The following is a 15348-nucleotide window of genomic DNA, read 5'->3' on the forward strand; positions in this document are numbered from 1 at the left end:
CAGATTTTTTACATCCTTCTAAAAAAAAATGCAGATTCTGTGAATCAATTTAACTAGATCCCATATATGTGTGTCTGTGTATGTATATATGTACACACACGCAACACACGCACACACACACACACACACACACACCACACACACACACACACATATATATATATATATTATATATATATATATATATATAATGTAGTATATAAAATTTAGAACACACAAACACACGTGTGTGTGGTGTGTGTGTGTGTTTGATATTATGTATATTGTTCGCCATTGTTGTATTCGTTGACCGAACGCGGCACTCTTAGTATGTTTGTAAGCCATTTTTCATTTCTTTTATATGCTTCTATGAGTGTTGAAATCTTTATGAAAACATCGGTTTGACACCGAGTTTATTTTTGTTATTTTTGTTACTTTTGTAAAATCATTTCTAGGGTGGAGTTTCAGTTTTTTATACTCAGTTCTTTTTTTATAATTACCAGAAACGATTTGAGGAAGGGCCTGAAGACTTAGAACCCCAGCGACTATTCTTCGAGGAATAGCAGGCACAGGAAATGGATGGATGAATTACTGCTCTAATCCTTTTATTCTTTAGCCTTTTGTTTCTTTTTTTTCTATCCCTTTTACTGCTATGATTGCACGCTTGATATCATAGACTTGAAGGAATTTATGTTATGAAAAAATATAAGAATTATATTGAAATATATGTATGGTCATTTTATTCTTTCGTAATGATTTCCCAACATAAGAAAATAAAATTAGAAGCTATTATCTCCCCGTAAATAGCAATTTCCAGCAATTCCACTGCATATTTGGTTGTTACGTGCAATTGTTGTTTTTAAAGAATATATTCTTTTATTCTTTTATTCTTTTACTTGTTTCAGTCATTTGACTGCGGCCATGCTGGAGCACCGCCTTTTAGTCAAAGAAATCGACTCCATGACTTATTCTTTGTAAGCCTAGTACTTATTCTATCATTCTATTTTGCCGAACCGCTAAGTTACGGAGACGTAAACACGCTAACATCGGTTGTCAAGTGATGGTAATGTAGAGGAACAATCACACACACACACACACACACAACACACACACACACACACACACACACACACACACACACACATATATATATATATATATATATATATATATATATATATATATATATATAATGTAGTATATAAAATTTAGAACACACAAACACACGTGTGTGTGTGTGTGTGTGTGTGTTTGATATTATGTATATTGTTCGCCATTGTTGTATTCGTTGACCGAACGCGGCACTCTTAGTATGTTTGTAAGCCATTTTTCATTTCTTTATATGCTTCTATGAGTGTTGAAATCTTTATGAAAACATCGGTTTGACACCGAGTTTATTTTTGTTATTTTTGTTACTTTTGTAAAATCATTTCTAGGGTGGAGTTTCAGTTTTTTATACTCAGTTCTTTTTTTATAATTACCAGAAACGATTTGAGGAAGGGCCTGAAGACTTAGAACCCCAGCGACTATTCTTCGAGGAATAGCAGGCACAGGAAATGGATGGATGAATTACTGCTCTAATCCTTTTATTCTTTAGCCTTTTGTTTCTTTTTTTTCTATCCCTTTTACTGCTATGATTGCACGCTTGATATCATAGACTTGAAGGAATTTATGTTATGAAAAAATATAAGAATTATATTGAAATATATGTATGGTCATTTTATTCTTTCGTAATGATTTCCCAACATAAGAAAATAAAATTAGAAGCTATTATCTCCCCGTAAATAGCAATTTCCAGCAATTCCACTGCATATTTGGTTGTTACGTGCAATTGTTGTTTTTAAAGAATATATTCTTTTATTCTTTTATTCTTTTACTTGTTTCAGTCATTTGACTGCGGCCATGCTGGAGCACCGCTTTTAGTCAAAGAAATCGACTCCATGACTTATTCTTTGTAAGCCTAGTACTTATTCTATCATTCTATTTTGCCGAACCGCTAAGTTACGGAGACGTAAACACGCTAACATCGGTTGTCAAGTGATGGTAATGTAGAGGAACAATCACACACACACACACACACACACAACACACACACACACACACATATATATATATATATATATATATATATATATATATATATTATATATATATATATATTTTACTGTTTATATGTTTGTACTGTCGTTACCGTCTTGCTTTTTTTTTACCCCTCTGCGAAAAGATCTCAGAATTTTAATTGATTTGCTTTTCGCGGGAAGGAATTTTTCTTCGAAGTATACGTCTCGCTTTTATCCTTCGAAACGTTTAGTAGATGAAATCTTAGCGACTGAAGAAGGGGATTTTTCGTTGTGCTTATTGTCCTGTATCTCTCCTTTTTTTTTTTTTTTTGCTTGTCTTGTTCCTTGGTTTGTGTCTATGTGTTTCGTCTCTCTATGTGTTCGACGTCTTTTTGGTGTCCTGTACACATATATGCGTGTATATGTACATGTAGAGGTAGGTACGTACATATATGTTTATATATATGCATATGTTCTATTTTATTAACATATATATATATATATATATATATATATATATATATATAATATATATAAAGTAACAAACTAAAGAAAATTTCTTCAAGGGTTAAAACATCCAATTCAATGGTCCGTCAGTTGAATACCACATAAATAGGAGTATAATTCAAATTACGAACAATAAATTAAATAGAGAGATACAACTGACAATCCAATAATTTATTTCTGTTATAATATAACATAATATACAATGAATATAATAAAAGATAAGATAACATAAACAATTATTAAAAACCAAAGAAACCAACAATTTGTTTCGACTTGTACACATCTTTTGATATATAATCAATTCAATTCCCTTATATAAACCTCATCAGAGCCAATGGTTTGAAGACAGACGAAAATCCATGTGAAAGGACGGCTGGATTGTAAAAGAAGATTAATTCAAATGCCTATGTATTATGAGCGTGAACATTAGCCGTTCAACAACAAAATTATAACGGACAAAATAATTAAGTAGAATCTACAACTATCGAAGTATATTTCTATATATCTCAAATACGTTTATGCCGAAGACAATCTTTCGCTCTTATAATGACATACAACAATAACATACAGGTCCATTATTAAATATTAGAGTCTTACTTAATCTAGAAACTAATAAAACGTGTAAAAAAAAAACATAAAGGATAATCTTATTTTTAATATATAAGGACTCTTCTATTTATTTAAAGTTATTGATATAAACAAGATTGTTTAAAGTAACTAATAAAAAAAGTTCTTTATTTATTGTTTATCGGAGGGAGATTTCCGTAATAAATATGAACAGAAACCTGACGAAAATCTTCTTGGTTTACTTAATTTGTCGTAGGGGCAATTCCGTAATAATGAAGATAAGTTTAGAGCTACAAGCATTATTACATAAATAGATATAGAGTTAGGCTATAATAACGGATATCAAAATATAACTAGTCTTTTTTTTTAGAAGTAACCAGATTTTTTCCTGTGGTACGTTTACGCTGATGTGTTTGAGGTTTTCATTTCCAGTGGCAGCAATTTTATTTATTTTATTTTTGCTGGTAATTTTCTTCAATGATCAATGTCTAAACATCACTAAATCTCTAGCAAGGTTTACGATTGCGGCTGTTAGTGACTCTGTTGAAGAAGAATTTACAGAGATTTACTACGCGGAAAGAATTGAATTCCTGCTGCCTTCTCCAGTCTTATAGGAAATATGGTTGCAGATCAAACTGACTAAACATTCGTTCAGCATCCAGTGCACCTACTGTTTAAACAACCTTGCAATCAGACTAAATAGATCATAGGATTGATTCGAGGCACTTTCTGGGGGTTCGGTGCCTCCATGTATGGATGGGGTGAATTATGGAACAGTGTAGGGTAGGTGAGGGGAGCAAATGTTTGACTATTTCATGCAGATTAAAAGGTGGATCGATATTTGGACAATCAACATTCACTTGTTACTATATTTAGATTACTGGGATGAGGGGAAGAATGGAAGGGTGGCGTAGAAGATCAGCAACAACAACAACAACAACAACACCCAAATGATGAAGGAGAGATTGAATAAGACTGATATTAAGCATTTACATTGTTAGGTAGGAGCGGAGAGCCGAGTGCTTGTTTTTCTTTATGTCCTGGGAACTATAGTCATTGACGGAATGCAATAGCGTAACGAACGAAAGCATATTTTGCTGTCATCGCAAACACACACACACACACCTTACACACACACACCTTACACACACACACCTTCAACACAAAGAAATTAAAGGGAAGGACACAGGAGTATGAAGGGAGGAAGACGTGTTATAGCGGTAGATAAGAAGACACCTACATTATCGCATACATACGTGATATTTGAAGACATAAAGCGAATATTTTATTTCAACCGCCCAAATTACGTTTTATTTACGTAACCACCACCACTGGTTAAACAAGTCTATAAATAAATGGACGGACACACACACACACACGTCGGTGTAAGTGATTTCTATTCCTATATAAGCAACTTGCGGGATTTTAAATGCTTCATTGAAGAGAAAATACACAAAGCGTTGGAACTCTCTTTAAACCTTCCATTCAGATATTATTTTAAATGACTGCTGTGTAATGACAGGTAAAGACTGAAAGGACACGCTTGATTTTTACCTGTTTATATTATTTATATACATATATATTTATATATTTATTTGTTAATTTATACATAAAGAAATACTTACTCAAAAAAGAAAAAAGAAATAACCTGTTGTTGAGAGGCTGGAGTAAAACAAGATTGAGAAAGAAAAGAAGTGTTAAAATAATTCAAGGAAGTATTTGTACATATTTTAAAAATCGAAAAAAAGACAGAAAAAAAAGCGCAGTAAAATATAATTAACTGAATTTACAGGGTCAATGGGAAAGCAAATATATTTGTATTTTTCTCTATGGATTACGCTGGCTCTTGCTGGACTGATTTTAAATATTTTCAATATTGACTGGCAGAAGACAAGCATACCACAAGGTATTATTCTTATCATTGTGCTTGGAATCCTGCAAGGTTCTGTTTACGAATTCCCAGTGCAGACGATCGCCACATTGATTGTCGGCGGCAAAAAGCGTGAAAATCCAACGGCTGAAGCCGACAACTTCACACTCGTTCTGAATTACAACTTATTAGCTGTCGCAGTTGAAGATATTGAAGAATGTTTCCAGACAATGTTTCAAGCATTCATGGGCAATTTATGTTTCAATGTATCTGCTGTTCTTGTCAGTGCAACTTCGGAAGAAAATCTCAAAATACATGAACTAAATTGTCGTGATAAATACCGGAAGTTAATATACGATGAACTTTTCAAAGAAGGTGTCTGTTTCGCTAATGGCTACTATGACGATATCAACCAAGACCGTTTTAAGAACGTATGGATGTATTACCAAATGTGTCCAAAAGATATTTTTATTAGTCAACACCTTGATTCAATATGTGATCGATTTGCACGAGAATTTATGGTAATTCACCGCACCAGCAAAGTTTTACGTAAATGTGGACAATATCAAGATCTAATGTTGCTATCTGAGGGAGAATCTTTTGCTTATACATATACTGACACGAAATACTATGGAAAGATGGCCCGTCCTTATAACCAGCCCACCTTTTACTATTCAGCTGACGTGCAAAATATATTTAACCGGCGATTTGATTACACCTTAGTATTGGATGCCGATACAGGGGTTCCCGATGGAACAGTAGAAAAGCTTCTCAGGATAGCTGCAGCAAACCCAGAGAAAGGGATCATCCAACCATCTATAAAACTAAGTCGCGATGAAAACGATACCATTTACATGAGACTGGAAGCAATGAGACAAATGATCTACGAGCCAATGACAAATGCTGTCACAGCATTACTTGGTCAGTGTGGTTTCTTCGGAAAAGGGCTCATCAAAAACCGTATATACATCGAAAATATAATCGGGGATAGAGACAATCTAATCGAACGTGTTCCTATCGATGTTCTTAGTCACGACACATTTGAAGCAGCTTTACTCAAACCTTACTATGCCGGCTCAGTGTTCTTACTGGAAGCTCCCAGTTTTAATTACGTTACATGGAACATTCGAGAACGACGTTGGAATCGAGGTGAGGTTATATTATCCATGTACTTCTGGAAAAATACGATTGGTATAATTTTTAGGAGCTTACAGAAAGTTTTTCAAAGGGATAAGTTTAATAAGACAGTTCTGAGGACCGAAAGTAAACTTGATTTCGTTACGGCTTATATTGCCCATTCGGCATTAAGACAGATGTTGATGAAACCTTTCTTACTTATATTTATTTGTTTACATGTTGGTGTAGAACTCAAGTTTTCAATTGCCCCAATCGCTATCATTATGTTCATGGTTCTTATCTTCCCTAAATTTGCTACGTGTACCAGATCAAACATTAAATATGTTATAATTGAAACGTTGACATCCATCTTACAATTTACACCTGAAGCCATTGTTGGTTGCGTTCGCATCTTTCGTGCAATCCAAGCGAATATTTCCGCCAATTGTAAATGGATTCCACAAAGATCTGTCGAAGAAGAATTTAAAAACTGCAATCCTTTCCTCTCCAGTCTGAAACACTTATGGATGTACTCTTTATTGGCCGCTGTTGTTGCTCCGGTGGTAGTGATTTTTGCTCCAAGTTCAAATCTTATATTAAGTATGTTGATCACATTATTTCTTCTTCCGCTGTTTACTGGAGTAACGTCATTAAAAATGAATTTTCATTTCGGATCCACTTCTTCGTTTGCGCCCAACGAACATCCTGACATTTGTGTAATTACTTCTCCCAAGATCTTCGGTTCTGGACAAAAATATAAAATTAATAATGTCTGAACGAGAAAACAAGACTGAGCCAACGAAACAAAGTCAAGATTGAAAAGAAAAAAAAACAATCAAAACCCATCTAAAACACATTGACTCTCATTAATTCACCTCACTTAAATTATTACTTATTTATGGAATACTTTTGATCATATATAAGTATTACCACGGCCTTTAACCATGCCTTTTTTTTAATCTGTCTCTGTCTCATCTGAGCACGTCTTTCTCTCGCAGTCTCATGAACTTTCTTGCCTTCATAAAAAGAGGCAAAAATAGTTTCTTGTCATATATAATATATATATATATATATATATATATTCATATGATTGAAACGAAATGGGAACTGATTTACTGCTATCTCAGGTTTTTATTTTTGATGTTCTGTATAAATTCTAAAAATTGTTTACACAGCCAATTGTTGACCATGATGATGATCATCCTCATCATCATTATCATCATCATCATCATCATCATCATTCATCATCATCATCATCATCATCATCATCATCATCATCATCATCATTATCATCATCATCATCATATCATTATTATTAGAATTGTTGTTATTATTATTATTATTATTATTATTATTATTATTATTATTATTATTATTATTATTATTATTATTATTATTATTATTATTGTTGTTGTTGGTGTTGTGACTGCTTTTATTATTGTTGCTATTGCCATTATTCTTATTATATAAAAAATGGCTCATTACGAAAGTAAGTCCGTATATACACATTCATAGTTACAACCACATCTTGTGAAAGACAAGTTTTACTTTTAGTTTTATCCATCCATCCATCCATCCATATATATATATATATATATATATATATAATATATATATATATATATATATATATATATATATGTACTCTTTTTCACCACAATTTTCTCTCACTCTTTCTTCCTGTTTCTGTTGCCCCAAAGGAGCCAGCCTTGTCGCACTCTGTGTCTCGCTGAATCTCCCCGAGAGCTACATTAAGGGTACACATGTCTGTGGAGTGCTCAGCCACTTGTACGTTAATTTCACGAGCGGGTTGTTCCGTTGATCGGATCAACTTGAACCCTCGTCGTAACCGACGCAGTGCTACAACGATGCATATATACATATATATATATATATATATATATATATATATATATATATTATATATATATATATATTTATATATATATATATATATAGATATATATATATACTAGCGTGCCCGTTTCATCAAAACTTTTATAACTGATAGAAAATGGCTTTATCAAATCAATGAGAGAAACCATTGATAAATTCAACATTTGAGAAAATATATGTGTACAGAATTGAAGCCCTTGCAGAATCAGATGCTGTGGTAATGTCTTTATATATGTGGTTGCTATGATATGTGTTGATGTTATGGTATATACTCTAGAATAAAAATGTTGTTGCTAATATTAACATATTCTGTGATAATATGGTTGCTATGACATGTTGATTTAACGATCATACACTCTGACATTAATATCGTCTTACTAAGCTGGTTGCTATAGAATGTCAGTTCTAGTATTGTTACAAGTGTAGTTAATATCTTTGCGGTTTCTAAGGCGGCGAGTTGGCAGAAACGTTAGCACGCCGGGTGAAATGCTTAGCGGTATTACGTCCGTCTTTACGTTCTGAGTTCAAATATTGCCGCGGTTTACATTGCTTTTCATCCTGCCTTAATCGATAAAATAAGTACCAGTCGAACAATGGAGCCAATTTAATCCCCAAAACTGCTGGCAGTATACCAAAATTTGAAACCAATAACCATTGATTGTCTTAGCATTACAACACGATTAGCAGAAAATTTTCTTTCATCCAGCTGGACAATATACTTGGATTATCACAAAGGATTTTCCTCCTCAAGCCAATGAAAAACCATTCGACTGTCTATGTATGCATGTGTGTGTTTTTATTTAATTACATGATTCACTCCATGGGGTGGTCAGTTATTTTCCAGTCTTTCAAAGGTTTAGAAATTACTTCGATATTTAAGGTAAATTCTTTTCTACTCTAGGCACAAGGCCCGAAATTTAGGGGGAGGGACCTAGTCGATTAGATCGACCCTAGTATGCAACTGGTACTTAATTTATCGACCCTAAAAAGATGAAAGACAAAGTCGACCTCGGCGGAAACCGCTAAGCATTTCGCCCGGCGTGCTAACGTTTCTGTCAGCTCGCCGCCTTTCCACAGAATGATACTGCAGGCGGTATCCATGGGTATTAGCAGTAGACAGACGACTGGCTACTTTAAAAAAAAAAGCGAGTTTAGTCGTTAAGCTACCCGGTACGAATTGATCCTATAATGTAAAGAAAACTGACCTATCACTTCTTCCACTTCATGAATTACAAGATTCAAAATAAATTTTCATAAATTATTTTTGTAGATGATCATAGATTTTTACACATATTCATTCATATTCCAAATTTCCATGTTTTCATAAATTATAATAAAATGTTTTCCATAAATTTTCATAAATTATTATACAATTTTTCATACATGTTGATAAATTTTCATAAGTATTTATATATATTTTATATATTCTTGTTTTATTTGTTTTGTTTCGTTTTTATTTTGATACAAATTTTAATGAGGAAGAATAAAAAGTGAAGCTGTGAAAATTAAACAGTGTTTTTTTTTCTTTTTATTTGCTTTATTGTATTTGTTTCTGGATGTAGTATTCTGGGCAGATTGCAAAGAAGTCTGCAAGTTGTGATCTTGGCCCCTTATGAGCCAGGGAAACCGGGTAAATAACCTTACCTGTTGTGCAGTTCAAGAAAGCAAAGTTATATCTGGTCGTGGGGTGAAGAAATTCGTGGTTCGGTCCCGCTACGCATACCTTAGGGGATGAAAAGATGTCCGAATAAAATAATAAAACAGGGACAACGAACAAAAGGTCTTTAGTTTTATCGGAGGTGTGACTCTTTACGCTAAGATGGACTTTTTGCCTCTTATGACAGCAATATCAAAACCACTATAGCAAAGTACTGAGGACGATATAATCCACAAAAAACTTTCAAGGCAGTGGTGCTCCAGCGTGGCCACAGTACAAAGGTTGAAATGAGTAAATGAGTGACCAGAAACAACAAGAATCCGCATTAAGCGTCAAGTTTGGTTTAGTGGACGAATATATCCAGAAGTAATTTCCAGTTTATGTTTTACTAGCTGAGTATCCGTCGTTACCAGGTAATTTTCACAGTAGAATACCTTTACAGATTTTCCGAATAGCACACCTTCATAAGTTGGGTGTTATCCGTTTTGACGGGGATGTTTCAAAAATTTCTTTCATCGCATCCTTTCAAATGATAAGAAAGTGGGGAAGTGCTTATGAAAATATTTTTGAAAATTTATGAACACCCCTCCCCCTTTCCGGACAAATCTTGTCCTTTTTATTTTTTTTGCATTAGGCAATTAAAAACAATGTGAGGTACCTTTTTAGTAAAAAAAAGATAAAAAATTGAACATAACACTTAAACGGTGCGAGAAGCCATTTCAATCTCCAATTCTTTTATTTTCAAATAGAAAATGAAACTTAATTTAAAAACAATGATGAAATTAAAAATTTTATTTTCATTAACACCCTCACCCCACCCCCAAAATCTTCTAAAATTTTGGCTTTTTTCAAAATAATTTTTTAATCATAATATTTTTAACCCTAACCTTAATCTGAATCAGCATTTTGTTTCTGTATATAATTTCAATATAATTTTCAGACGAAAAGGTGATTTAAAGAAGATTTAGCTGTCGTTTCTAGCACGTCCTATGCCCATCTTGTACCTTCCTCGTTTCTTTGTCACTCTGACATATATTAATGTTTTTTCAATATTTTTCTCCACACAAACACATTTTATGGAATGATTAATGTAGTGGTTTATTGCTACGGTTTAAGCAAACACCACAAAATACATTTGTAATATAACGTTTTAATCACTCTATCACCCTAATGAAATTCCTTACACACACACACACACACACACACACACACACACACACACATCTCAGTGTGAGCGACATTCTTTTATAGAGAGTGAGAAAGTTTAACATGACAAAATAAAAGAGATGACAATAAAAAGGAAATCTTTTCTGTTGTCACAGATTTTCAAAATCTAAAATTAAGTGAAAATTGCTGTACTTTTTTTTTTACGACGAATCTGCGTCTGCGATTCATTTATTCAGAAAAATTTTAGAAAAATATTACAGAAATTTAAAGGTTAATTACTTTTGCCCAATCAGAAAACAGGATTTGGAAGCTAAGCAATTTGCATGTGATAAATTGAGTATCATGAAAATGAAAGTAACCGTGACAAGCCGCAGATTTAAACCGAGGTTTCTCATTTTTACCTATGGATCCTTTGATTTCCATTTTACATGGACCCATTCGATGTTTAAAAACTCTTATTCTTTTAAATTAGATATTATTAAGACTTGTATAAGTATTCTTTGCTACTCTAGGCGCAAGGCTCGAAATTTTGGCGGGAGAGCACCAGTCGATTAGATCAACCCCAGTACGCAACTGGTACTTGATTTATAGAGCCCTGGATGAAAGGCAAAGTCGACCTCGGCGGAATTTGAACTCAGAACGTAGCGGCAGACGAAATACCTATTTCTTTACTACCCACAAGGGGCTAAACACAGAGAGGACAAACAAGGACAGACAAACGGATTAAGTTGATTACATCGACCCCAGTGCGTAACTAGTATTTAATTTATCGAACCCGAAAGGATGAAAGGCAAAGTCGGCCTCGGCGGAATTTGAACTCAGAATGTAGCGGCAGACGAAATACCGCTAAGCATTTCGCCCGGCGTGCTTACGACTCTGCCAATTCGCCGCCTTAAGGACTTGTATAAATATTGCTAAAATAGTTTGTGTGTTGTGGACGTAAAAACCAATTTGTTGCGCACAAACTTCACTAGTCTAATGCAGTTTTTTCATGGCCCCCTGAAAAATTACTGTGTTTCCCTAATTTTCAATATTGCATCTGTGGACCCCAAGAGTCTATATCAGGGGTTCTCAACAATTTTTTTCTATGGACCCACTTTGATTACTGTTTCATTCTGTTGGGCCCCTATAGTCATTTGATGTTTAAAAACTAGTTTTCTAGAAACCTCTTTCAAAATTCTTACTTCGCTATTCACATATTAACTTGTCTAGGTTGAATTATATAAAATGCAAGAGAATGAAACCTAGTTGTTTCTTGCAATACATACAAATACATTTCAAGGACCCTTAAAATACTATTTTAGATCCCCAGCTTAGTATTTTGTTGCGTGCATCCCCAAAACTCTCGGGGACTATATGCCCCATCCCCGCCCCGGTTGACAATTCCTGCTTTAAACAAAATGGAAGCAATGCGTAACAGTTAATACATATACAAAGTGAGGGGCTGTCGAAACTCGTAGCAAATTATATATTTTTTATTATTATTTACGGACGACATTGCGTTTGGGCTTAGATTTCGAAAATCAAATTCGTTTTCCTCTAGAATGTACCGTCTCAGAGCCTTCTGGGGCTAAACACATATCCATAACTACAAACACTCACGTTTATATATATATATATATATATATATATATATATATTCAAAAGCAGAAATTTAACAAAAGCTGTTACTCGGAGTTTCACGTTCCCAACTGTCCGACGAACGGGAACGTGAAACTCCGAGTAACAGCTTTTGTTAAATTTATGCTGCTTTTAAATAAAGCATATTACTCTACCTCTGGTATTTGAGTACTCTTTTTTCCACCTTGTGTTTACTCAGGTAACATTTATGTGTTTACCCCGGTATATATATATATATATATATATATATATATATATATATATATATATATACATACATACATACATACATCATACATACATACATACATACATACATACATACATACGTACATACATTAATACATCAATACATACATACATACATACATACATACATACATACAACATACATACATACAAGCATTTTTTCAACATATTTTATGTTTTATCTTTTAAGTGTTTCAATCGTTAAATTGCGACCATGTTGGGGCAACTGCCTTGAAGAACTTTTAGTTGAATAAATCGACCTAAGTGCTAATTTCTTTTTAAGCCTGATACTTATTCCATCGGTATCTTTTGCCGAACTGCTAAGTTACGGGCGCACATACGCACACACACACACACACACACACACCAACACCGGTTGTCAAACGGTAGTACAGGACAAACACAGATGCAAAGATGCGCGAGGGCGCACACACACAGATACACGCACGAACGCACACACACACATACACACGTACATATGCACACACACAAATATATATATATATATTTACGGCGAGCTTCTTTCGGTTTCCGTCAACCAAATCCACTCACACGTCTTTGCTTGGCCAAAGTCTATAATTGAAGACTCTAACCCAAGGTACCGTACAGTAAAATTGAACTTGAAGCCATGTGGTTGGGAAGCAAACTTCTCACCACACAGCCTCGGCTGCGCCATATTCATTTTTATGTTCACTACTAGCATTGGTGAGTAGATCTGTAAACCCGAAGTGCATTGCCTCTTAACGTTTCGGGGATTTTACACACCTCAAGAATATTATTCATATCATCTAACTTACCAAAATATTTACCTACATGGTACATGGATACATGCAGGCATACATACATTCATACATGCATAGATACATACATGCAGGCATGCATACATACATACATGTTCCCATACATAAATATATATATACATATATACAAGCATGCATGCATACATATATGCATGCATACATACATACATTCATGCATGCACACACAGACATACATGCGTGCGTACATACATATATGCATACATACATGCGTGCATACATACATACATGATGCATGCATACATACATGCACACATATATTTATATATACATACAAGCATGCACACATGAATATATACATACATGCATACATATATACATGCATACATATATACATGCATACATACATGTTGGCTGCCCCCTCGTTATCGAGTATGGCCATTGCATGAAGCTTAATCAATGTTGTTATCGTGCAATGCCTGTGCAAGAAGATTTTTTTTAAAGTGAGGAAAGGCTTTGCACTGAGTCAATCCCACTCACTAAGCAACAGCAGCCATAATCCGAAAAGAAGAACAAGTCATCGGTAACCACTGAACCGCAGGTTTTATGTCGGAGTTATCCCAGTTTCCTGAGTTACCTTCTCCTAGAAGGATTCCCTAACAAAGGCTAGGAGTCCTTCACTCCCAATGGTTTAACCGCGCGATCGAGTATTCAGTCCGATTATTTCTATGTCCCCGCGCATGATACAGCCTTAAGACATTTATTGGATGGCCGTTGACTCTCAAGAGTTCCTCCGCCCTTTGACGGGTTTTGTTTTTCCTCCCGCAGTCCTAATAATAATAAACACCCTCCTCACCAAGCATGCATACATACATAGACACATACACACATGCATACATACGTAGGTACATACACGCATACATACATGCATACATGCGTACATACATACATGCATATGTTTTCAGAAAATGTAATGCAGTTTTTAAATTCTTCTTCGATAGATCTTTCTGGAGTTCTTTTGCATTTTATGGAAATGAGTGTCTTTTAAATTTGAATTCCAAATATATTCAGTATCTTCTGCCATCTTACTCGTCTTTTTTATTAAATAGTCATTAATCTATCAATTATGCCCCTTCAGTTCTATTCCGTTGGACGATGCTGAAAAGCTACAAGTCCACCATCTTGACTCTTATAGCAGACGATATGTAGTGGAAAGAGACGGCATATTCAAAACAGAACACATCCATCTTTTACTATTTGCTGGAATGAAACGTTAGAAATAACAGTTGGTAAATTAATTTTAGTAATCTCTTCAAATTATTTGCTGAACCAAAGTTAAATTGCATTTTTCTCTTTAATCAATATTCGAACGTACCCTAGGAATAATTTTTACTGGCCCTCATTAATGTTCAATGAGCTATTCTTACTTTCTCTCTGCCTCTGTCTCTCTCTCTCCTTCTGTGTGTGTGTGTCAGTCTGTCTGTCTGTCTCTCTCTCTCTCTCTCTCTCTCTCTCTCTCTCTATCTCTCTCTCTCTCTCTCTCTCTCCCGGTATCATACTGAGCAAATATCAAACTGGCAACTTTATAACGAGTCAAAAAAATTATTTCTTTCATTCCAGTTCTCACTCCTCTCTCTCTCTCTCAGCTCCCTTCTCCTTTCTCGCTTTTTCTCCCCAGCCTTCTTGTTTTCTTTTTGGTTGTCTTCTAAAGCTATATATAATTGTAAACAAGCTGCCGTTACAAATATATGAAACAATATGTATACCAACCAGTTAATTTCACATGCAAATATTGTATGGCGATGAAGCAATAACAAGAAATAATATTTTTTTGAAATATATATTAAAACAAACAATTTTTAGTCGCTGCTAATTGGTGTACGGAAAAGTCAAAACAAACGC

General features: G+C 34.4%; 1 protein-coding gene across 1 annotated transcript; it reads left to right on the forward strand.

Annotated features, from left to right (window-relative positions):
* The first annotated feature begins 4564 nt into the window (after positions 1-4564).
* On the forward strand, positions 4565-7365 carry LOC115219904 (glucans biosynthesis glucosyltransferase H-like). The gene has a single exon (XM_029790211.2). It carries the CDS (start codon positions 4911-4913, stop codon positions 6873-6875), a length of 1965 nt encoding a protein of 654 aa, XP_029646071.1. The 5' UTR covers positions 4565-4910; the 3' UTR covers positions 6876-7365.
* Positions 7366-15348: the final 7983 nt, after the last annotated feature.

The sequence above is a fragment of the Octopus sinensis genome, linkage group LG15 (genome assembly GCF_006345805.1).
Source record: "Octopus sinensis linkage group LG15, ASM634580v1, whole genome shotgun sequence".
NCBI lineage: Eukaryota > Metazoa > Mollusca > Cephalopoda > Octopoda > Octopodidae > Octopus > Octopus sinensis.